Source organism: Leptodactylus fuscus, chromosome 2, assembly GCF_031893055.1.
Source record: "Leptodactylus fuscus isolate aLepFus1 chromosome 2, aLepFus1.hap2, whole genome shotgun sequence".
In the NCBI taxonomy this organism is placed as follows: domain Eukaryota; kingdom Metazoa; phylum Chordata; class Amphibia; order Anura; family Leptodactylidae; genus Leptodactylus; species Leptodactylus fuscus.
The window spans coordinates 206,012,417-206,038,783 of NC_134266.1; the positions used below are offsets into that span (position 1 = coordinate 206,012,417).

The 26,367-nt window shown below is 41.3% G+C and overlaps 1 protein-coding gene across 1 annotated transcript in view; it reads left to right on the plus strand.

Moving 5' to 3' along the window:
* Positions 1–26,367, plus strand: part of DIAPH3 (diaphanous related formin 3) — a 458,292-nt gene that overhangs the window by 58,174 nt on the left and 373,751 nt on the right. The window contains exon 3 of the mRNA XM_075265434.1: positions 7,285–7,458. Coding sequence (XP_075121535.1) covers positions 7,285–7,458 — 174 coding nt within the window. The remainder of the gene's footprint in view (positions 1–7,284; positions 7,459–26,367) is intronic.

Below are 26,367 nucleotides of genomic sequence, written 5' to 3' on the forward strand. Positions count from 1 at the left end.
GGGGTGGTTGTTACTGTTTGTTGAGCTTAAATTGGGGTTTGTGTCCATCCATTTGGGGAGTAAAGAAGGTTTCCAGGTATTTTCCCACTTTGATAGAGGTTTTTTTGAATGTGGAAAGTGTGTAGTTGTTAGGCAGTGATGTTGGGGTAATAGAGGGTCTTTGGTGTGTTAGATGCCCCCAGGCATGCTTCCCCTGCTGTCCCAGTGTCATTCCAGAGGTGTTGGCATCATTTCCTGGGGTGTCATAGTGGACTTGGTGACCCTCCAGACACGGATTTGGGTTTCCCCCTTAACGAGTATCTGTTCCCCATAGACTATAATGGGGTTCGAAACCCGTTCGAACACACGAACATTGAGCGGCTGTTCGAATCGAATTTCGAACCTCGAACATTTTAGTGTTCGCTCATCTCTAATAGTAACTCATTATTGAGGCTTCTATTGAAAGTATACTTTGGGAGAATTCCTCAGAAACCATTATATAAGCTCTCAGAAGCCTATACCTCCCATCAGATTGTATACATAGAGGCTCAGTCTGACTAGTCTCTCGAGGACACTGCTGTATCTATTTTTGACTACTTTTTTTTTTTTTTTTTTGTCATAAATCACTTAAGTGTTTCATGCCACCGCCTTGCTGTAAGACTCTATCTGTAACATGCCTGATCTATCTTTACATTAATTGTAACAAGCTGGTCATTGGCAAAACATTGTGATATTATCATGGTCATGCCTCATGGTGAGGTCCATTATCTGCTTTGTGGATGGCACTTTACTGCCGCCATTATGTTGGAGTGAACCCAGCACCAAAGTTCACATTACAATAGTAGAAACACTCCTGAAATATTTATTTATTTAACTTGTAGATTTTTTTTAAGTGTTGCATCAAGTAAATTTACTTGGCATATATCTAAGGTGCCTTAAGTGCATTTTAACCCATTAATGACCTAATTTTAGTTTTTAGCACCAGTAAAAAATACAATTTCCCTTCTGTGTTACAACAGTCATATCTTTTTTTTTTTTTTATTATTGGTTCCTCAGTGTAGCTGTATGAGATCTTGAATTGTGCTGGACAAGTTGTATTTGTTAAAGAAAACCATTGTATAGCAATCTTCTATAGTTTTTTTATTTATTTTTTTAAATATATTTTCTAATTGGATTTTTTACTTTTTAAAAATTTTTTGAATACTACTTTGACTTTTCTAAATATCACAACTTTTCTTTGTAAAACCACCTCCGATGCCATGGTCAACTTTGACTGCTCGGAGAGGGTGGAAGAGGTGGCAGATAAATATTTATTACAGGTCAAGGAAGGGCCTACAGTGTAGGTGAGGAGTTACAGAGAGAGAGTCAAAGAATTTATGTTTACCTCTCCTGCACAGCAAAGATCCGCTGACAATTGTGAAAATATAGTCTCCATGGATATGGAGAGAAGAAGGGTCAATTCCCATACACAGGGTGAGTGGGTACTGACCTGACTTGGACCCCAACCCTGACAGAAGTCGTCGCTGGGTGACCAATCTGCTAATCCTATCTCCCTACAATGTTGCAAACTGGCCTTTGCTGTCAAAACCCCCCCAAAACCTGTTCCTTGCAATCAGAAGATAGGAGGGGGTGGGGAGTGGGTCAAAGAAGGCCTATCTCTTCTCCTTAGACATGGTGAGACATGATGGATTTATTTATTTAATATTACTAATTCCCCAATTCTGTGGCATCTTTTCTCAGAACTCTGCTGCCATTTTTCTCGGTTACTCCCCTTAAAAGTATATGAATAAACTGGATGTTATTCCCTTTGTTAAAGGGTTGTGTCCCTACCCAGTGGGGCACCATAAGAATTGGTAAGATTATGTTGGATTGTGTAGGGACACATTGACTACTAGTAACACCCATTTATCACGTAATTCCTGTATTCTTAGTAGAAATAACAGAGGATTTGTACTGTGTAAGGCTCCGAGAAATGAAGAAAGGATTCTTCACAATTATGGTTTTTACTAGAACAAGAATCCTGTTTGGTCCATTTTAAGGCGACACGAACCTTGAAATAACTGATAAAATTAAACAGGAGATAAACTTCTCAAGGGTTAATGGAACATGCAGAATATCCTTGTAGACATCCTGTAATGAGATTAAAGGAGCTCTATCTTTAGATTTTAGGGTTTTGAGATAGATATGCTGCAATAGCCTTTAAAAAGGCTATTCAGGTGCTGCTAGTTGTTCTTAAAATGCCCCCCCTCCCCCTCTGTTTTTGTTAATTACCTTTGAAATGGATATGCAAATCAGTCTCTCCATGCACAGTGGGCGTTCTGTGCACCCCCCAGCGTCATCTTGCTTGTGCTGCAAAACTCCTCCTTCTCCTTCACTGCCTCCAGCGTTGTCCTTCCCGGCGGTCTCTATTGAAATTTCATGGATGCGCAGTAGTGCGCTCCCTCCAGCGCCATTTAACTGTAGAGAACATTGTGAGCTGGTGCTGGAGCATGCGCAGTAGCGCTCTGGAGGGAGCGCTTCTGTGCACACGCAAAATTTCAATAGAAACTGCCGGGAAGGACAACGCTGGAGGTGGTGAATAAGAGGGAGGAGGAGTTTTGCAGCACGAATAAGATGACGCTGGAGAGACTGATTTGCATATCCAGTCAAAGGTGATTAACAAAAATGGGGGGTGTGTGGTCTTTTTTAAAAATTACTCACAGTCCCTGAATAGCCTTTTTAAAGGTTATTAAAGGCTATTAGCTTTTTAAAGGCTATTCAGGCATATCTTTATCTCGAAACCCTAAAATCCAATGATAAAGCCCCTTTAATATTGTACCGATTACTTCCATGTTTGGAATGAAGAATGGTGGTTGGGAAGGGTTGATGCCCCAAATGAAGGGATTTAACAATTTATGACCTACTTTATACAGGACACAGGTGAGGAGAGGTTACTGCTGCAGCCAGTTGTCTTAAAGAAGTGCACATGATTATAAGATGTAAGGGAAAGTTAATGAGCTCCCAGGACACACTGATATAAGAAAATAATACCGCAATATACACTAAGTGGGCATTAATGTAATGGTAGTATGAATTTATTTACATTAGTGTAAGGGGTGGTGGGTTTCCTCCTACAATCCGAAGACCATCTGATAGGCAATTTAGATTGTGAGTCCTGTATGGGACAGTGAATGACACTGCCTATAAAGTGCTGTGGAATATGATGGCGCAATACGAGTAAGCAAAAAAAATCAGAGTAAAAACAGAACTTTTGTATATGAGCAATGAAAATTCCAGAACAGCTCTTTAGCACAGAAGTGAGTAGTAAAATGCTACAGAAATATAGGAGAGACAGAAAGAAGAACTCGTCTAGTTAGACTAAAGCATTGTCTTTTAGTGTATATTTAATATGAACTGTTTCTCGACTTGCAAATCCTTTAGCATATTCGCTGCCTGCATTGTCAGAAAGCAGAAATGTTTATATTATAGGCAGAAGTATCATGGGTCATAAAACCCCAAATCAGAATGTGTTTGTGGCTTCTGTATTAGAAACACTAGGTGAATAGGAAATTTGACTTGAAAGCGTAAAATTGTAATTGTAGTGGAGGCCTCGGAGGCTGGCAGTCGTAAAACTGCTTCCAATATATATGACTCATCCCAGTTGATTTTCCCACACAGTAGATTTATTGTCTATGCAGCAAATTCGAAAAATGTGTTTCTCATGAAGATTTGCAACAGTTGTCATTGTTGACAAGTGACTCTTTGTTCATTTAAAGGACTACTAAACCTAAAATACAAGCTGTCTCCTATAAGGAAAAAAAAAAAGAAAAAAAAAAGAAAAGCTGCAAGATCTTCTCAGGCAAATATATATATAAAGGTTTCCTGCTCTTGACAGAACATGAAATGTTTGATTCTACAAGAATAAATGTAATCTACTATGGCCTTGTGTAGAAGGAAGCTCTGCACTGTAATAAAAAGCAGTATGACTGCCGCATGCAGATTTAGAGTAGAGGTCCCCAACCACCGGGCTGCCACCCAGTATTGGATCATGTGGTATGAGGCCACTGGTTCTCTAAGAGCAGTGAGGAGGTAGGTGGGACCTCCTCTTGCACACAGCCTGAGTGCATCTTCTGTGGTACCACTGGCAGTAAAATAGAAATGGGGTCAAAGTTGCAGGAGGAGAATTGAAGATGCAGGCAGGATGTATTCCTGAAGAAGTCCCGCTCACTGCATAACTGCTCTGGTGGTTTAAAGGGATTCTAACATGTAGGGATCGTCTTAATAAAGGCTATTCTTCTCCTTCCTTTAGAAGTCTTCTCCACACCGCTGTTAAGTAGATATTCCCAGTTTTCTTCAGTATGCAAATGCGTTTTCTCGAATCACTGGGGGTGCCCCCCTGTGCTGCTTGAAATCTCTCGAGCGCCACCTCCTCTTCTTCTGGCACTCCTCTCTGCTGCGTCCTCTGCGATGTCTTCTTCTGGCGATTCTGTCTTCTGCATCTAAATCCCAGGTATGCGCAGTCGGCTCTGCCACTGGGCTTTGGGCAGAGCCGATTGCGCATGTCTGCGGCCATTTTCTAATGGCCACTTACACGAGCATACTGTGCATGCAGTACGCTCATGTAAGTGGCCACTAGAAAATGGCCGCAGACATGTGCAGTCAGCTCTGCCCGAAGCCTGATGGCAGAGCCGACTGCGCATACCTGGGATTTAAATGCAGAAGACAGAATCGCCAGAAGAAGACATCGCAGAGGACGTGGTGGAGAGGAGTGCCAGAAGAAGATGAGACAGCGCTAGAGAGTTTTCAAGGAGCACAGGGGAACGCCCCCAGTGAGTCGAGAAAACTCATTTGTACACTGAAGAAAACCGGTATATCTACCGAACAGCGATGCGAAAGCGAAATGCTTCTAAAGGTAGGAGAAGAATAGCCTTTGTTAAGGCTATTCCTATATGTTAGTATTAAAATACGGGATTCTTTCACATATAATTTTACAATACAGGGGAGGTGCTAGTACCTATGGGGGGCACTATTAGGCTACAATTTTAATAGGGCCCCACAATGGTAATATCACCCCCTATAGGATAATAGTACCCTATAGTACTCTAGTACCCTATAGGATAATAGTACCCTTCTCTCTACCTAAGTAAGGCTATTAGAGCACTATTAAAAAAAAACAAAACAGTGCCATTATCCACAGGTAATAGCATTACTTATGTGGGGGGCTATTACCTCTGGAGGGACAACTACTACCTGTAGGGTGGCCGTCACTTTTTATTAATAAAGTATGACAAAATTGGCATACTTTTGGATAGAAAATGTTTTTTCTATGATGTGATGATAATGTTCTAGATATGCATTGATTATTCTTTTTTTTATTTTAGTGGATTGTACGACCCATCTCATATGGAGAATAGATTATTTCCCTTTAACTCCTTATTAAGTTAATAATGGTCTTTCATTTAGTCTTTTCTTTTGTTTAGGTGCTTGTAATTGCTTTAGTTTTGCACATAAGAATCTACAGCCGTTATCTAAATTGCTGCTTCAAAAATCAATATCTGTCCGGGAAAAGTGAACCTAAATCTAATCAGCAAAAAGTGTTTGAAGAATTGTCATACTTGAAAGACCATTAGAATTTAATAGGTGCAGGATCTGAAAGCCAAGTTTGTTCAGATGACCAGGGGAAAAGACACATGCTTTTTCACTTTCCCAAAATCTCCAAAAAAAAAATATCTGTTCTTCTAAGGCCTATATTCTAAACCTGAGATACTTGTTACCCTAGAGAGGTGGAGAACTCACTAGTGCTTTAGGTTAATAGTTCTCCTAAACTTTAACACAATATTTAATGAGTAAGTAGTAGTTAGTGAGTATTGTAAGCTACGTCATTTGTCATCTTCTCCTGTGCTGCACGTGGACTTCTTACCATCACTGGCCTTAAATTTCCCAGCTATCCCCTATAGGTTTATGTCTAGATCGGGTTCGGTTTTCTTTCCCAGAAATGTAGTGGTTATACCGGGCGCTATACTGTGCAAAATGTTAATAAACTGCGGAAGGAGAAAATCTAAATGGCCAAGATGTGTCTGTCGGCAAATAATCTGATCCCAAGCAGCATCTCCATTACGACTAGTGAAGGCACCATTGATGTTGTATAGTCTCATGAAATAGCTCACTGACTGTATAGTGAAATATTATACAACTTATTAATAGCTTTACTTTTTTTTAATTTCTTTACTTTTTTTTTTTTGATGTTTGAGTAGTCAGTAATCTCCGGTTTAGCCAATCTGGTCGGTTTCCGTCTTCTGCCCCACAAAACTGGACAGAGGATGGAGACCCGGTGGTCAGTTTTCAAACCCATTCACTTGAAAGGGTTAGCAAAGTGACCGCCCGTGTCTTCTGCCTGTCCACTGGGAAACGTGTGTTTTTTTTTTTTGTTTTTTTTTTAGAACCGGACACAGTTGGACATGCGGTTTCCCCTGCGGACAGGCAGAAGACACACACGGGCAGTCACTTTACAAACCCATTCAGGTGAATGGGTTTGAAAACTCAACGCTGGGTTTCTGTCCCCTGTCCAGTTTTGTGGGGCAGAAGATTGGCTAAACCGGAGAAAAGGCGCTGATGTGAACTCTCCCTCATTGGGGCAGCAGCATAGTTGATAGTTACACAATGTAGTAAAAAAAAAAAAAAAAAAATATTTATTTTTAACATCTCACACATTTGAAGGAGCCCAAAAAATAATCACTATTATCATTTGTGTACGTCGGAATTACAGTTGACAAAACTGGCCATGAGTTTTCAGTGACATTGAGTGAAGAACGAACAGTCTTTTTAGTATTCTTTAGTCAAATAGATGCCATTTTTGTGTATAACATTAGTTTGCATGGCAACATCTATATAAAAATATTCACATTCTTAGAAGTAATAGCTTTGATGCGCATTTATTTTGTACAGATGTCAAGTTTTGGAGCTGTAATCCTTCCATCTCCATGAGGACATCTATTCATGATATCTTTACTATTATGTATTTTATTGCTAATCTAAAAAGGTGGCTGAATAGGATACAAATGAGTAAAAAAAATATTCTCTACTACCTGCATATCTGTAATAGATTCATATTAAAATGGAAAAAACTGAAGTACTAGAACTTTGCGCTGAATCCGTATAATTAGATTTACTTTAATAACCTTAAAATGAGTTTTTTTCCCCCGTCTTGAGGAGATCTCGTTTTAAGGCGATGACTGGCGATCACTGTACGGGATTTATTTTCTAAAATTCTAGTTTGAGGTATTTTTTCTGTTTGCAGCAATTAATCAAATCTTCATTTATTTGCAGTTGGATAGATTTGCCAGCATTAGAATTCCTGGAAGCCGAAAAGATCGTCCTAATTTGCATTATGTGAAGAGCTCCAGCACTGGCAGTGACTGGTCCACATCTTCAGAATATGAAGACTTTCCTCAGAAACAGCTGTCAGATAAAGAAGTCTTGGCACTGTTTGAAAAAATGATGGTGAGTGAATTATTTTTATAGACTGTACTGGGTTTTAATGGTTCGACTTTGTGTTAAATTTATGGTTATTTTAAGGGAGGCACAGTATCTGCGTATGTCACATAGAACTGTTCACATCCCTGTTTCCGTCTCCATGCTTTTGAGCAATAGAAAATTTTCTGTAACAAGAAAAAAAAAAAGAAAAAAAAAAAAGTCAGAAAAATCTCAAACTTTGAAGGCTCTAGTGATCTCTTGAATAAAATATATGCACCACATTATATATTGTCATTTATATTCTCATTGTGCCTATACTTGCCTATTATATATTATTATATACACAAATATATGCAATACACACAATTTTCTTTTACACTTTGTGTGAATATATATATATATATATATATATATATATATATATATATATATAATAGTGTGTGTGTGTAAAATAAAACAAACAAAAATATATATGTATATACTACATACATATATGTATATAGGTACATCTCAAAAAGATAGCAGAACTGCAAACCATGTGGGTGCAAAATAATCCTCAAGGGTTTTGGGGTCGAATACCTCTTTCAGAGAAAGTACTCTAATGGATAAAGTTACTATACTCTTGGATATGCTTATCAATTCCCAGCCAATTGAAACGCTGTAGAATGCGCTCTTTGGTTTTTTTCGTACCCCATGTGTCCTCCTAACACATGCTTATGTGCCAAATCTAAAACTACCCTTTCATAGGGCCGGGGCACCATCAATTGCTCAACAATTTATCCCCGTATTTGGTTCACCCTATGCAGTAGGTCCTGGTTCATGGACATATAGGGGAACTTCTTATGTGCCCCTGGATGCAGGGGTTCACCATTTACCACTTTTAAGTTTCCTCTGGCATGAGTCAGTTTAAGATCTCTCATTTGAATAGTCCCAAAATTGTCACAGGACACCTCGAGCTCCAGTGTCTCGGGAACTGCTTCCTTACCTTCAGCATCACCAGTTAATACAGAAAGGGGACTTTGGTCACCCTTACAGCTGATGTTTCCCTGTCAGGGCCAAAGGGTTCAGGGTTAACCCTAGGCAAGATATCATCAACATTCACATTTTTAAGACATGGTAAACTCTATTTTTTTCCACATATCCCAAAATAGAGGCAGATCCCTCCCTATGATCACATTAAAGGGGTTGGCCACTTTCAGACCATTATTGACAAACAAATGAACAATAAAAAGAGATACAATTTTCCAATATACTTTCTGTTTCAATTCCTCACGGTTTTCTATATTTCGACTTGCTGTCATTCATTCTGTTACTTCTAGTGGATAAAACTCTGACCATGGTCATGTGATTTACCTAATTTAAGGAACAGGGACTTAACCACATCCACTTTGCGAGAGGCAGGGTTAGAGGTACTTTTTATGGAGACCTCTGCAACAGTATACTCTCTAGTTTCCCCATGTATACACAAGACCCCAATAGTTTGTCCATTGTACCGTGCAGGGACGACCAGTTCCTGGTGCACCAGGATTACCAGAGTCCAGGAGAGCCAGTACAGCACGCCTAGCCACAGTACACATCTGTGGTTCCACCGCAGTTTCTGCTGAACAAATGGGTTGGGCAAACAGGGACACCCGCCTGGAACTGCTGCAGTCCATGGGCTCAGTCGTGAGGGGACAGTATGCAGTAATGTGACCCAGTTCATGGCACCGCCAACACCTGAGGCAGTATGAATCTCCATTCTGAGAGCACTTAACACTCACTTTCAGTCCCAGCTGCCTGTCCCCCCCCCCCCCCACCCTCTGAGGATTCTCCCCTCAAAACCTTTCTAACCTCCACAGTAGTAGGTACAGTCTTAACTGCCTTGGGGTTCGGTAGATCCTGGAGACTCCTGCAGTAGCTCCTCATAGGCTCTGTATCGTTCCAATAAAGACACTAACTGGTCAGCAGTTGTAGGTCCTGCTTGTCCAACCCAGCGCTGAATCTTAGATGGAAGTGACCTAGTGTATTTGTCAAATGGCACTCTCTCCACCATTTGTGTTGGAGTTGCTTCCTCAGGCTGAAGCCATTTCTTTACCAGGTAAATCAAATCATGCATCTGGGATCGGGATGGGAGACTCTCAGAGAAAGTCCAATGGTGCACTCTTCTAGCACGTACATGCATATTCACACCAAGACGTGCCAAGATCTCACCTCTCAATTTAGATTAGTCCTTAGCCTCCTATTCACAGAGGTCATAGTAGGCCTTCTGAGGTTCCTCAGTGAGAAAAGGTGCTACTACATCGGCCTCTTGGCAACTCGCTCAAAGTACTGAAGATATGCCTCCACGTCGTCTGTGGAGGTCATCTTTTGCAGGGTACTCTGAACTGCAGCTTGGGTCTGTACTATCTGGGTCTCTCTTACACCAGTCCTCTCTACTGCCATCCTCTGATCGACCAAAGCCTTGCTGAGCTGCGTCAGTGTCTCCATATGCCGTAAGTTCACCTGCTGCTGTGCTTGCGCTTGCTACTGTCATCTCTCGGCTTCTATCAGGGCTTTTTGCTGCTGTGCCTGAGCTTGCTGCTCCTCCATGTTAGCGGTCTTCCTTTTTAATCTGTCGTGCAGCTTTCACCCAGGACCTAGGAGACTTTGCCTGCATCCGATGCACCGTATGTGGGGAAGGTAGCTCGGTAGAAGTAGTGGTGCAGACCCAAACAGTCAGAGACAGGGACACAAATCTTGCAGCAAAGCAGTTTACTTAAGAAAAACCGCAAAAATAAATAAACCTTTACGTTGGACACAAATCAGCAAAATAAAATACAGCCTTAACTTCAGGCAAAATGTCAAACAAAATCCTGCTTGTCTGAGCGCTAACTAAACAGAAAATACTAACTGTACGTATGGCTTACTACCAGCCACATGAATCAACCAAAAAAACAAACAAACCACTGTACATATCATAAGACTCTGTGTCAGGGCGGACCCAGGTACTTCCTCTCCTCCCAGGATCTTCTCTGAAGTACAGGCTCTGCATCCTTTTATGGGCCAGTAACGAGCCTCAGGACCCACACTTGGGGCTGAAATCTATTCCAGACGTGCTTTGGACCACACATAGGTTGGGAGTCTGGGGCTGATATAGCGGGACTCCTGCCCTTTGCCTTTCACCTTGTCACAGTCCCTTGAGGCATAGTCTGTGTAGTGTCTCCTGGTTGTTGGCAGATTGGGTGCACTTGCTGTTATAGTGCAAATGATAGGCAGGGAAATTGGGTGGTGGTGTTGTAAAAACCAGAGTTTCTTTTCTTGTTCTCAAGTTGCGACAGGCTACGTCCTGCGGCGGGTTGATCTATCCTCAAGTAATGAACCATTTTATCGTTAAGAGATGATGCCTCACACCTTCTACTTTTCCTTATCTAGTCAAAGATGGTCCTGGTACTTGTATAATGTGTTAAATCTCTGCTGGCCAATCTCCATGACATCGTTTTATTTTATTGGGTTTATGCTCTCTAATTTCTCCTACCTTAAGTTTTGCTTTGTATTGTATTGGTGAATTTTTTTGCTCTGCTTCTAAAGTGTTTGTTTGTCATGTTTCTCATTCATCCCCTCTGTCTGTCTATCTATCCATCTGCAAGTTGCTATTATGAATGCGTCATTTAGATTCAATAAAGAATTTTTTTCAGAACCTTCCAAACTTCTCTCTGCTACATTTTTAGAATAAGCTGATGTGTGTGTACTTGGGTAATAACTGTTTGACCTCAGTGCCACCTGTAGGATGTAATTTTTAGCTGTTTTTCCCTTCAGGATTTTCTAGATCTCGGCTTCAGCAGGAGCATACACTGCTATCTTGCATTCCCGTAATGATTAAACACACTTCTTACTTCTAATGCCCCTGGGTGAGCTCATGTGCTTTAGGTCTCAATACTTGGATTCGTCATCTACTCCTTCTAAAGACAGGAAAACTGCGCACAACATCTTTTCCAGAGAAACTGCAATACCAGTGCACTAAACACATTGTAGTACACGGTTTTCCGTATAGAACTGGTATGAGACAGTAGTACATATTTTACTAGACCTTGCTCTTTTCTGCCAGCAAAATAGCTCTTCACAAAAAGTGTCCTATAAAAATGTCCACAGGAATCTTTCCTTTCAAGGAATTTAAAAGGGTGGTCGTAGTACATTCATTTTTTTTTTTTTTGTGTTGAAAACAGTATATACTTACCTGTTTGTTCAGCCAGGTATCTAGCAGAGAGTCTCCGTATGGGGCCCCTGACCTTGTATTGGCAGAAAGTCAACAATCAGAGGGTGATCACTGATGCTCCATTTGAACAGACTTCACTGGACCCCCAAAAAGTTCTGGAACACCTCTTTAAAACGTCTTTCATGTCCTATACTTTTGATTCAGTTAGTGCAGAAATTCTGAAGAATGACGGTGGAAAAGTCAGGTGTAAGGTATCTAGTAATCGGATAAAGAAGTTTTTTCTTTTTTTTTTTTTGTAATGCATTTTATTAATGATGGTCTATATGATTTCACTTGTAGATAAACAACAGAATCAGCTATATGGGGTCTCTTTCAATACCTGTACTATACACAACATATGGGCCAGAAGCAGTTGCCTGTATAACCTGCATTGCAGCCAGGTGCTGATACTGCAGCTCAGCTCCTATTGAAGTACCTGCTTACTACAAATATACAGGGACTGGAGCTATCTTCTTGAGTCCCTGTGTATAGTATGGGTAATAGAAGTGTCCCCAAACAGGTGATCAGTGTGGTGTTGACTGTTGCTCCCCTCCCCCCACTATTGGGTATTGATGATTTATCCTAAGGATGGGCCATAAAATCCCTTCTAGGTACTTCTTTTTGAGTTCTAAAAAATTGTAACAACATCATCCTAATGCAATGTATGAGTTATTGCTTTTTAGACAGACCTATTCTAGTAGAATGGTGACATTGGCTATTTTCCTGAATGGAAGCAAACTAATAGCATGGTGTGCCCACTACACAGACCCATCTGCTCCTGACTTCAAACAGCTGATTGGGTTGAGCGCTGGTTGTCGCATATGGTGATGTATTCTAGTAATAGGGCATCAATGTCCAGTCTTGCAAAAACCCTTTAAACCCGCTGGTGATTTATTTTTTTTTTTTTTTTTTTCGTTTTTAATTTCACTCCTTCCTAACCCGTTAGCTTTTTTTATTTTTTCGTTCAGAGAGCCAGTTGAAGGCTTAATGTTTGTGGGACAAGTTGTACTTTGTACAGAATAACAAATTATACTATTATAATCTACTGGGAATCTGGAAAAAATACAGATCTGGGTGGAACTGGAGAAAAAGAAAAATGATTTTTTTTTCTTACGGGCTTCATTTTTATGGCATTCACTCTGCAGCCAAAATAACATGTCACCTGTATTCTATGTTTTGGTATGATTCCAGGGACACCAAATTTACATAGTTTACCTACATTTTACCTTGTGACAAAAATCTAAAACACTGCAAAAAAAAAATAAAAAAATAACTTTTGCTATTTTACTGTTGCAGCTGGTGATAATAATATTACTTTTGCAGCCAAACCAATAAGACTGCTCCCATGATCTTGCTGTGTAGGAGCTATCCTCCAACAAAGAAGGTTGCGGGGAAGGGGCCTTTTATATTTATTTTAAGTTTGTGGGGCCATACAGCAGTACAATGTTCACTCTGATTATGGGCATTAGTTCTAGATCTCCGCTGTACATCTTTAAGGACTCTGCATAAGTTGTATTATTACTCAGATGTCAGGAAGGGGTTAAAAGGACCGTTCACCACCTCCACCAACTACAATTCTTAGCATCTGTTATGCCCTGTTTGCATGGGGAACGGGACGGCGTATTTTAGTCCTGATTTTGTTGCGGGAAGCCGCGTCAGAATAGGACCAAAAGGCACCTGTCGCGGCTTCCCGTTTTGCAGTAGGCCCAAATGAATGGGCCTAGTCGGAGGATGCTGCTGCAAGGCGGACGCCGCGGCTCAATTAACCGCAGAATCCGCCTGAACAAAAGGGCAGCTTGCCTCTTTTTTCCATGAGTGAGAACATATCACTCACGGAAAAAAGGAAGCTAGCAGTCTGTATAGACCTCTGTTGTGAAGGGGCGGATTCTAGCGTGGATCTGATTCTGACATAGTTGAATTTTTTTTTTTTTCTAGCTTCCACTGTTCCCGGACAATTGGTACAGTTAGTTTTGGTGCCTGATACCTGATATGCTATGTATGCTCTGTACAGTCAGGTGGGCAGTGTCAAGCAAGGGTGTGTGATTCAGAGGTAGACCGTGTTAGAGCTCCGAGTTACACTATTCCTGCCTTATTCCACCCATCTGACAGTAAAAAGCCTAAATAACATAAATCGCCTAAATAATATGAGACAGCAAAACTAACTGCACTGATTGCTCAAATGGTGTGGAGTAGACAGAAAATTCCAACTGTCCAAGTCATCTTAAAGGGGGTATTCAAGTGCTGCTATTGGTGTGTAAAAAGACCCCTCACCCCCCCCCCCCCCCCCCCCCTGTGTTTGTTAACTACCTTGGTATTTGATATGTAAATTAGCTTGATCCTGCACGGTGTGCTATCTGTGCACCCCTTAGTGTCATAGCTCCTGGACACCCATCGCTGCCTCCAAGCGCTCCTTCCGGCATGCTACTGCGCATGCTCCAGCTCACAATGTTCTCTATGGGAAAATGGCGCTGGAGCGTGCGCAGTAGTGCGCCGGAGGGAGTGCTACTGCGTACGTGCGTGCTTTCAATAGCTTTCAATAGAAACCGCCGTGAATAAGCAGGAGGAGGGGGGTTTGGAGGCAGCAGTGGGCGTCCAGAAGCTCAAGCTCATTTACATATCAATTACCAAAAATGGGGGGGATCTTTTTATAAACTAATAGCACCTGAATAGCCTTTTTAAACGCTATTCAGGCATATCTTTAGCTCATAACATGTAAATCTGCTGATAGAGTCTCTTTGGGCTAGTTCACATGTAGGCAAAGGGGCGGATTTTGACAGCGGATTTCGCTTCAAAATCCGCCCCTTTACAATGGTGGTCTATGTAGACCACCAGGCTTTTTTTTTTCCGCTAGCGGCGGGCTGCCGACAGCGGAGGGGAAAGCCGCGACCGCGATGGTCGCGGCAGGCGGGTTTTGACAAGAGAGAGACGCGGCTCACCGCGTCTCTCTCGGTGTCAAAACCGGCGCGGGCAGTTCACGTGTGAACTGACCCTTTAAGTGCTGCCCCAAAATTGTGAATAACTTATACACAACTTTTTTGAGTATTTTTTTGCATTGGTTCTCTGTAGGACAGTTAAAACGTCAGGGAAAGTGCCATGGAATGACTGATAAGTGTCATCAAAAGTGCTTGTCATTTTAACCTCAGAAGAATCACCTGTTCGTAGGTCTTTTCTAGATAAATAGCTGTCCAGACACTATATTCGGTATAGTCATCTGGTTATCCATTTCAAAAGAATCAAAATACTGAAGGTTTCTTAAGTCAGGGTTTAGTCTTTCTGTTCAGAAAAAAAAAAACAAACCCCGATGTGCTGCTACTTATTCTGGCAAAAGAACCTGAAACCCAATTGAAGAAAAGCTTCTGAACAGAAACAGTGTGAAAGAAGCCTTATTTAGTTATGCTGTATAAAGTGGGATTAAGTACTCTTTTATTAAACCATTAAATCTTTATTTTAAGATGATGTGTATATACCCACTAACTAGCAGAATGGAACCGAGAATTGTGATAAACTTCATAGAAGTAATCTGCTTCCTCCAGGGAAAGATATTTGAAGCCTTGCAAGCATGAATCTACATTATAATTTTCTGCTAGTCCTTGTTCTTTCTTATAGTATTCTGCAATGGTTTTCTGAATCCAGTGTTCTTTGTGCCAGGTTTGAAAGCAAAGATACAGTAGTCTTATAGTTGTCATTTAGAGCCGGCATTGTCCCTGTGCGCAAATTTTTCTGCTCTATTTGGAATAAAGTCCAGGCTTTTTAATGTTTGTATGTCTTTCTGGAAGACCAAATGATCTTAGGTTATTATCCTATTAATATTACAAATGTGAAAGTTTGTGAGTTTGTGGGTTTGTGTGTTTGGATGTTTGCATGTTCGGATGTTTGTTCCTCAATCACGGAAAAACCGCTCCACCGATTTGGCTGAAATTTTCCACAAACATAGTTAATACACCCGATTAAACAATAGGCTACTTTTCGTCACAATAGCGCACGTACGTTTGTGCCAGGACCCCCACAAAACCCAAACTCACACCACCATCTCTGCAATCTCACACACTTTGGACCATAGCAAGCCACAAAATTCATATTGCCCTCTACAGCCTCGCCCCTAACCCCACACAATCTCATATACAGATACTTCACCACTTTGCCCCTCACCTTAACGATACTCCAGGAGGCTCTTTAACGCTCCGGAGCAGCCATGTTTGCCGACCCCCACCGCTCTGACAATCCGCGACACCGCCCACCCATGTCAATACCCCTAGGCGGTCTAATAAATGCAAAAAAAAAAAAGTTTAAAAAAAAAGTAAAAAAAATATAAAAACAAATAAAAAGGATTAAAAATTCAAATCAACCCCCTTTCCCTAGAACACATCTAAAAGTAGTTAAAAACTGTGAAACACATACATGTTAGGTATTCCCACGTCCAAAATCGCCCGCTCTACAAAGCTATACAAATATTTTTCCTGTTCGGTAAACGCCGTAGCGGGAAAAATGGTTAAAAGTGCCAAACCGCCATTTTTTCACTGTTTTGATTCTGATAAAAATTTGAATAAAAAGTGATCAAAGCAATAACATTTCCCGAAAACAGTACACCTACAAAGTACACCCAGTCCCACAAAAAAACACGCCCTATACATCCCCGTACACGCACGTATAAAACAGTTACGTCTGTCGGAATATGGCGACTTTTCAAAAAAAAATTTTTTAACACAGTTTTGGATTTTTTTTAAGGGGTCAAAATGTAAATAAAACCATATAAATTTGGTATCCCCGGAATCGTAACGAAACACAGAATACAGGGGACATGTCATTTTGGTTGCACAGTGAACGCCGTAAAACCAAAGCCCGTAAGAAAGTTGCAGAAATGCATTTTTTCTTCTAATCCACCCCATTCTGAATTTTTTCCCTGCTTCCCAGTACATTATACAGAATAATTAATGGTGGCATCATGAAGAAAAATTTGTCCCGCAAAAATTAAGACCTCATATGGCTCTGGGAGCGGAGAAATAAAAAAGTTATGGGGTTTAGAAGGAGGGGAGTCAAAAACGAAAATCAAAAAATGCCATCGGCGGGAAAGGGTTAACTTCAAATACTTCTGTCCCAAAGACGCTATGTAAAGTTTCTCACAACACCGTATATATAGCAGCTCAAATACAAATTAACTTCAACACAAAAGTCTCACGTATTCTCTGAATTACAGAAAAAACAAAATACAAAGTTACATTTCATATTCCATACCTTATACACAGTACGAAAACCTTACCCACGCCTGTATATACCCACTTCTACAATCACCGCAGACGAAGTCGTGGGTACCAGCTAGTGTGGTTAATAAAAAGAGAAAATGAATGACAGTGTAATATACAAAGTGGTAATGTATCAAGTCCTACATTCTAGAATTCACAAAATATAACGGTTTTTGGCATCGTCTTATGTACCAGAACGGCAGCAGTTTAGCCCACTTCCTTTCCTAGATACGTGTACATGGGGCATAGTCTATGCATTTATGTAAAATATTCAGCACTAGTAGCGTCTATCCACTTGCAGTATTAATGTATATTGAACATATCTAGGAACAGTTGGCAAGTACACAGCTGTTAAAGATCCACCAAGGCTCCAATTCAGAGAAGCCAAGTCTGTGCTTTTGAGGAACTTTTATAAAGTAATGTGATGATTGACAGCTCTGTATGCCGCTCAGTATCACTCGCCTCCAGGCATAGTCATCACATTATAAGGTACTCATAGTCACTGCTGGTTTTACTGTATAGTTACAAAATATGTGGATGGGCACCTCAAAAAATAGAAATGTGTTAATCATACGGATCACTGGTACAGCAAAAAGTATGTCAAAGATAGACATTTAAGTTAAGAAAATAGTTGAGGGAAAAAAAAGCCTCCCTGAACTATAAATCCAAAGGGAAAATTATTTTATTTAGTACTTTCAGATATATAACAAAAACAATTAAAAACACCAAGTCACAAATAAGCAAATATAATGCAGACTTGCCCGCAACAGCAGTTCTGTGAAGTCATGGATAAGAGCAGTCATCCTATACAAATAACCAAATCATATAGTGAGAAACACAATTAGTTTTAGGATTGGGGCGCTAATACTATCTATAAAACTATAATCTGAAATGTAACATCATAGAAAAGAGACAACAATCATAAATACCAGTAAAGATTAATAATGTCTAGATCGGGGTGCCCAATACGTTGATCGCGATCTACTGGTCGATCGCAATGGACGTATGGGTCGATCACGGGATGCAGCCAGGGATCCCCTGTGTCTGCTTGTTCACAGTGCAGGCTGAGAGTTGACTCTTAGCCTGCGCTGTGAACAAGCACTCCGGACACTTGCAGGCCGCTCTTAGGGATGGAAGGGGCCGGGGTGCTTCTTGTTCACAGCGCAGGCTGAGAGTCATCTACAGACACTGGCAGGCGGGGTTGCCGCAGCCCAAGCCTGCCAGTGTCCAGAAATAACTCTCAGCCTGCGCTGTGAACAAGCAGACACCGGGGATCCCTGGGCGGCCACAGAACGCCGCTGTCTCCTGACCACACTCCGCCCGACCCCGCTCACATGCCCGGCCCTGCCCACAGGCCCGCCCTGCCCCACCCACAGGTCCGCCTTGGCCCTGCCCACAAGAAGTGGGTAGTAGATCTTTCGACTTGGTCATGTAATAAAGTAGCTCACATGCTGACAAAGTGTGAGCACCCCTGGTCTAGTTTCTAAAAATGGCTCTTGAAAGACCAACCGTGGGAGAAAATCCCACTCTTGTCATGGCCGCCTAGTGCAGCTTAGGTAAAGTGTGAGAATGTTACAAAGCCTACATGGATTTACCCTAAGTAATCAGCCTCCAAAATACCTGTTAGGAGGACCCACTACCGCTTGGGTATCCACTATAGTGTGGCAAGGTGTAACAGTGCCTGTCCCATGCCAGTTTTTGATTTGTTTTTAACTGATTTTTAGCATGTTCCCCATCAGTCCTGTAAAACACTGTTCACATCTGTATACATAAGGTAGACATAGTGTATTGTGCAGAATATTCAGGCAGGTGTGGATAAGTGATTCAAAGTAAAAAAGTTTTAAAAAATAATTATTTTGTAATAGTTATTTTGAATTCAGCGCTTTGTCGGCTTTCCCGATCTGTGCCCCGGGTAAAGCGCTATCGGTCCCAGTACCGTAGCTTTACAGTCAGAAGGGCCCCCTCCCCTCTTGATAATACTCGTCTATAGACGAGCACTTTGAGCAGAGGGAGGGGGAGTTCCTCCCCGCTCACACAGAGCAGCGCGATAGGCGCTGCTGTGGAGAAGGACGTTCCTGACAGACTGTCAGAAACTCCCTTCTGACTGTAAAGCGCTACGGTACCGGGACCGATAGCGCTTTACCCGGGGCAGATCGGGAAAGCCGATAGTGCGCTGAATTCAGCGCATTGTCAGCTTTCCAGCAATATATGGAACTGCCTGTGCCCAATCTGATGAATGGTCCTCTTTATGTGAATGAGCAAAATAAATCTCAAACTGTAATTGGTGTGTTTCCAAACAGCATCCCTTCTAGGTACACTTGCACCATGTTTTTGAACTCTGCAGGGAATTTGCAGACTCTAGAAGAACTATCCACCTATTTTCTGTGGCTGTAGGCTTTCTTCGGTTGTTCTATCCTTCGGTCTTAAGTTCATTCATTTAATTTTGTTAATTGACACAAACTATTGACACCTTTATTTTAAAAGCCTTCTTTACTTAAAAGCCTCCTTAAACATTTTGCCCATCAGTGTATCTGGAAACTGTTACAACAAACCTAATAAAAGAAACACTAAATGGCCTAAATAAAACTAGTGTAAGTTTTGCTGTTTTATTTAACCAGCAAAGGTATGTTCACACAATTTTTTTTTGTAGGCTGATTTTGAGGTAGAATCCGCCTTAAAAAAAAAAAAAAGCAACTTCACCTATCCTCATGCGGATTCTGCTTTGAAAAACTTTTTTTTTTTTTTTTTTTTTTTTTTTTTTTAGATCTTTGATGCGTTTTTCAATGCTGTATTTACAAAAAAAATTGTATGTATATATGTGTATGTGTTAGAGAAAAAAAATAAAAAAATAGTGTATAATGTATACACACACACATGTATGTATATAGGCCACGTGCACTTTCGGCTCATTGAGCCATACACGGGTCACGTTGAAGGGTTCTCTGAGGTTGACATCTTCCCAGAGCACTTGACCATGTGTGGGAGGGCTGTGGTCTACAAGCTGCAAGTGTCAATAAAGTACTACCTCCTTGCTCTGCAGCCCCTCCTGCTTCTTCCTGCTTCAGGAGCACATGACTCTGTTTGCCTGCAACAGAGAGGTATCCATTGTTTTAATACTCAACCTTGTGTAGGGGTAGTGATGGGGGGTGGGGGTTGGAGGGAAATTGATTCGGCCTTGGTCACTGATGGAGCAGTTATGGGGACCATTATACTGTATGGGAGCCATTATATTGTAAGTAACTTTAGGTAATATTAAAGGCACTTTTAGAATAGGTCACCAATATGATGTCTACAGGGGCTCCAAAGCTAGGATCCCCACAGATTAACTGTTAACATGCCTGCTCTCTGTATAATGTGTTGGAGTGGGTTTAGGCTTTACTACTACTACTACTACTACTCCCGGAAAAAAAGACCTGAGCGGCTCCCATTGATTTCAATGTGAGCCTTCTTTTTGGTCAGGTTTTGAGGCGGATATGGAATCCTGACCAAAATACTCAGTGTGAACTTACCCTAAAGGTAGTTTTAAGCAGCCCTTGGGTAAGCCCTTTAAAATCCACAGCAAGTTCCAGGTGTGTAGATCTGCTGCTTCTTAAAATGGTATGTTGTAGTGTCTGCCCTACAGTGTGTATATATAAAGGGAGTCTGTCACCAGGGTGAAGTACACTCGGTGGCCAGAAGTCACGGGAAGGCTTGTCTCAGTGCCGGTTGTCGGATATGACGTTCAAACAGTGTGATGCGGCCTATGGCGCTAGTATCACCAGGATATCTAAACAGTCTGATGCAGACAGGTCTCTCGTGGACATTGCAGCACGTCGTGAGTTAAGTGACTTTGAACGTGGGATGATAATCAGTGCAAGACCCATGGGGCATAGCATTTTGGAGATTACCTGGGAATTTGGGTTTCCAAGGTCAACAGTGTCTCGGGTGGACCTGCAATATTGCAGAGAACGTTGGCAGCCACGTAAACAGACACACAGGTCCACCACAAGTGATCAATGAACAGAAATCACGTCTCCTCTGCAGAGTCGTACGGGGCTCTTGACGGTCTACTGTGAGTCAAATGTTAAATAATATAAAATTTACAATATTATTCAGCATACAAAGTGTTAAACTCTACTGACTTCACACTTCTATATTTTGGAAACATGGGTGTGGTTAGAGTACACCATTTTAGAAATCTCCTTACATAGCAACAAGATGGAAGGTAACACCTCCTCTCATGAATATAAATGAGTAAGAAATGCACATGTCTGGGTCATTGGGAAGAGCAGAGTGGGTGGCCCTGACAGATGGTCAGTCATGAAGGACATTGTGACCAGCCCAAGTCCACCAACCAGATGACAAGCATGAAGCGAGCAGTAACTCCGAGATATCCAGATGGAGGAACCCAACTTTTCTGAAGATGTAAGCTAATGAGACATTGACTGTTATTTCTGTTATTTTGGACATTTTCCCTGTTCCTGTGTTTTCCTTCAAGATATTAATAAACCTCTACATTGATTCATAATAAGCTGACTACTCCCATCGTGATAAGGCCTCTCAACACGTGGTTGCAAGTTTCACCGTAATACAGAATAATTTACACAAATTGTCGCCGATTTGAATGTGGGGTTCCAGGACCCCATTTCTACTAGGACTATATGCCGAGAACTGCACCGCCTAGGCTTCAACAGTCGATGCCTGTTCGTGTCCCTTTTCTGACACCGAAACGGAGAGCTTGAAGACTGGCATGGGTCCGCAACCATCATCATTGGACCATGGAACAGTGTCGGCATGTGGCATGGTCTGATGAATTACAGTTCCAGTTGTATAGAGCTGATGGGTGTGTTGATGACCATGGATCCTGCATGTCAACTGGGATGTGTCCAGTCGGGAGGTGGCTCCATGATAGTCTGGGCCGTGTTCACATGGTCGCAATTGGGCCCCATTGTCCGGGTGCAGGGATCAATGACCGGTGCTCAATACGTTCAACTTATGGCAGACCATCTGCACACCTTTCTGGTGTTGGAGTTCCCTGATAAGGGATGCTGTGTACCGACAGGACAATGCAACATATCACTTGTTGGTGGCATGGGAATGTCCTTCAGTGACCTCACGACTCTTGAATGGCCTGCCAGCTCTCCTAACCTCAACCGCATAGAACATTTATGGGATGCTGTGGATAACCGTGTCCTCTCTATGGACCCAGTGCCAATTACACAGGACCAATTGCAGGCTGCATGCAGAGTGCATGGATCAATATCCCTCCAGAACTCTTCCAAAACCTTGTGGAGTCCATGCCTCGTCATCTTGCTGCAGTTATCAGAGCTCGCGGAGGGGCGATCCGCTATTAACAGCGCATCCTGTACTTTCCCATGACTTTTGGCCACTCAGTGTGTACTAAACCAGCAGGATAGATAGCTTGGCCTCAACTGAATGTATCACTTCAGTACATCTCTGCAGCAGTGGCATGAATTTTCATAGTGAAAAAGGTGATGCATTCAGGTGAAGTCACCAATCTAAAAACATGTTGAAGTGATGTTAGCCTGATCTATCTGTACTGCTGGTTTAATATGCTTCACCTTGGTGACAGACTCCCTTTTAAGAGTGGAAGAGTAGTAGACATATAATTTAATATGCCTGCTATGAGCTTTTACTGTACATCCTCATTATGGCAGTGATAAGGTCAGAGGCCATGTTGATGACCAATTCACCAATAATCCTGGGTAACTGTCGTCGCCCTAATTAATTAGGCTGAGTGCCAGCAGTAAGAAAATGACACCAGACACACAATGTTGGTATTAGTTCTTATCTCAGCCGAGGAGAAAGTGAACTGACGTGCGTTCATTAAAACAACGTGGGGCTAAATAGCAGCAGAGAAAGGAAGAGAGATAACAACAAGGTAGGTCTTCATATTCATTCGATTGGTTTGGTACATCTCAGAGAGAGAAAGTTTAAGCAGTACCATATATAGCCAGCTGTTCCCGATGCTGCGTAGTAACCCTGGGGAGATGTCTTCTGGCAAACTTTGGTTTTTCTTGCACTCTAAAGTGCAGGTGCCATCTTGTCAATGTATCACTATAGCCTAGTTTCAAGCATAAGCAATTACAGTTAGGGCCAGAAATATTTGGACAGTGACACAAGTTTTGTTATTTTAGCTGTTTACTAAAACATGTTCAGAAATACAATTATATATAATATGGGCTGAAAGTGCACACTCCCAGCTGCAATATGAGAGTTTCCCCATCCAAATCGGAGAAAGGGTTTAGGAATCATAGCTCTGTAATGCATAGCCTCCTCTTTTTCAAGGGACCAAAAGTAATTGGACAATGGACTCTAAGGGCTGCAATTAACTCTGAAGGTGTCTCCCTCGTAAACCTGTAATCAATGAAGTAGTTAAAAGGTCTGGGGTTGATTCCAGGTGTGTGGTTTTGCATTTGGAAGCTGTTGCTGTGACCAGACAACATGCGGTCAAAGGAACTCTCAATTGAGGTGAAGCAGAACATCCTGAGGCTGAAAAAAAAGAAAAAATCCATCAGAGAGATAGCAGACATGCTTGGAGTAGCAAAATCAACAGTCGGGTACATTCTAAGAAAAAAGGAATTGACTGGTGAGCTTGGGAACTCAAAAAGGCCTGGGCGTCCACGGATGACAACAGTGGTGGATGATCGCCGCATACTTTCTTTGGTCAAGAAGAACCAATTCACAACATCAACTGAAGTCCAGAACACTCTCAGTGAAGTAGGTGTATCTGTCTCTAAGTCAACAGTAAAGAGAAGACTCCATGAAAGTAAATACAAAGGGTTCACATCTAGATGCAAACCATTCATCAATTCCAAAAATAGACAGGCCAGAGTTAAATTTGCTGAAAAACACCTCAAGAAGCCAGCTCAGTTCTGGAAAAGTATTCTATGGACAGATGAGACAAAGATCAACCTGTACCAGAATGATGGGAAGAAAAAAGTTTGGAGAAGAAAGGGAACGGCACATGATCCAAGGCACACCACATCCTCTGTAAAACATGGTGGAGGCAACGTGATGGCATGGGCATGCATGGCTTTCAATGGCACTGGGTCACTTGTGTTTATTGATCACATTTCAGATTCAGCCAAATGCTGCCAAGTTGATCGGATGGCGCTTCATAGTACAGATGGACAATGACCCCAAGCATACAGCCAAAGCTACCCAGGAGTTCATGAGTGCAAAAAAGTGGAACATTCTGCAATGGCCAAGTCAATCACCAGATCTTAACCCAATTGAGCATGCATTTCACTTGCTCAAATCCAGACTTAAGGCTGAAAGACCCACAAACAAGCAAGACCTGAAGGCTGCGGCTGTAAAGGCCTGGCAAAGCATTAAGAAGGAGGAAACCCAGCGTTTGGTGATGTCCATGGGTTCCAGACTTAAGGCAGTGATTGCCTCCAAAGGATTCGCAACAAAATATTGAAAAAAAAAATATTTTGTTTGGGTTATGTTTATTTGTTTAATTACTTTTGAGCTCCTAAAATGTGGAGTGTTTGTAAAGAAATGTGTACAATTCCTACATTTTCTATCAGATGTTTTTGTTCAACCCTTCAAATTAAACGTTACAATCTGCACTTGAATTCTGTTGTAGAGGTTTCATTTCAAAACCAATGTGGTGGCATGCAGAGCCCAACTCGCGAAAATTGTGTCACTGTCCAAATATTTCTGGCCCTAACTGTATATCTAGCATTCAGCTTTTAAGGATAACAATGTTTTTCATACGTTACATGATTAGAACCTTCATAGCAACATACAGAGATTTTTTTTGCCCTTTATATAGAATCCATGCTTTTTTCTAAAGTAAATCCCCCCCCCCCCCCCCCCCCGGAAACACCGTAAAATCTAAAAAAAAAAAAAAAAAAACACTGACTGAATTTGTCACATGATGGTTGCATGGTCGCAAGTCCAAGTCATATTAGAAAATTGTAGCATATAATATAAATTGGTCTATTTTTTTTCCCCTTATTTTACTTACATTTGTCTGCTATTTCTGTAGTTGATCTCTGGTATTATGATTATTTTTATTATTATTATTTTAGAAGATTTTCCGAAATTTCATTTTTACAAGTTCCTTTTCTGCTCGAAACGGAGGACGAGTCAATGCAAAGAAGCAGTTTTAGTCAATTAAAGTGCCCTGCGTAATGCAGTTTAGAAACGCAGCAGGAGCTAAAAACCCCATTATAGCACATATGTTTTATGAACGTGTTTAGTTCTAATGGGTTTTATTAAAGAAGGAGAAAAATATTACAAAAATGAAATAACTGAAGGTAGGCAAGACATCCCGTAAGCATTAATGGCCTTATTTTATCTTATGGCAGCATTTATTTTCTTTATTTGGAAACTGACTGATGATCTTGTATATTTTAATACAAAGAATGAATGTAGCACGACGTCTATTGTATCCTTCTGATTTACTCGGTAATGATTGCATTCCTTCATTTTAACAGCTGGAGATAGTTGACTAGCCAAAATGTAATATCTCTTAATGTAATTTGAGAGTAGTATAATTAAAATGAATTGGGTTATGTGAGGACTCGGGTGATTTTCTTATGAAAAAAAGTGGTTTGCTATGTTTATTATAGCTTATTTAAGCCCAAATGGACTGTTTGCATGTAAGGTACACCCTGCCTCACCTTCAACAAATGGAAAAGAAACTATGGTATTAGTTTTGTTACTGAAGGAAATCACTGGTATCAATATAAGGAATAAATGCATTCCTCTCCAGCAATCCACCAGTCATCATTAGGTTTACATCACCAGTTTAGGGAATGATGTAACGTGCCTGGATCTAGTTTCAGATACATCCACATCAACAATAAATACTCACTGTTCCCTTGTGCACCCTTTGCTTAGCTTTATTTTACTTGCTGCTCCTTGTATCGCTGTTATTTACATGCAGTCAATCTGTGGACAAACTACATTTCCCATGATTCAACTCCTTTCTCCACTCTCCTCTACAATGAAATCACAGGTAATAAATCACTCCCACATCCAAGGTAACATGCACCTGTGATGTTTCATTTGCAAGCCTACCCCACCCCCCTCCTGTGAGCATCAAACAGAGTGCGTGCAGGCAGGTGAATCATGGGAAATGTAGTTTATCTACAGATTCACTGCATGTGAATAATAGTGAGAAAAGCCTTCATAAGGGAACAGTGAGGTTTTTTAAAAATTTTTAACCACTTCCGGACGGCCCATAGACTATATACGTCCGAGAAGTGGTTGCCTTGTTCTGACAGGACGTACCTGTACGTTAATGGGGTCTAATACATCTAATGAACTTAATGGATAACTTTTACTGGTTTATTATAGAGAAGTAAGTGGGTAGGGGTTGGTCTATGCTGAAATCTTGGAAAACATGGGACCTATAATTGTGCGGAGGTCCTCTGTGGTTTGTGTCTACTCCTGAGGTTGTGTATTAGATTTTACTAACTTCATTATATCTAAGCTCAAGAAGTTTTATGGCTTCATATCTGGTTAAAC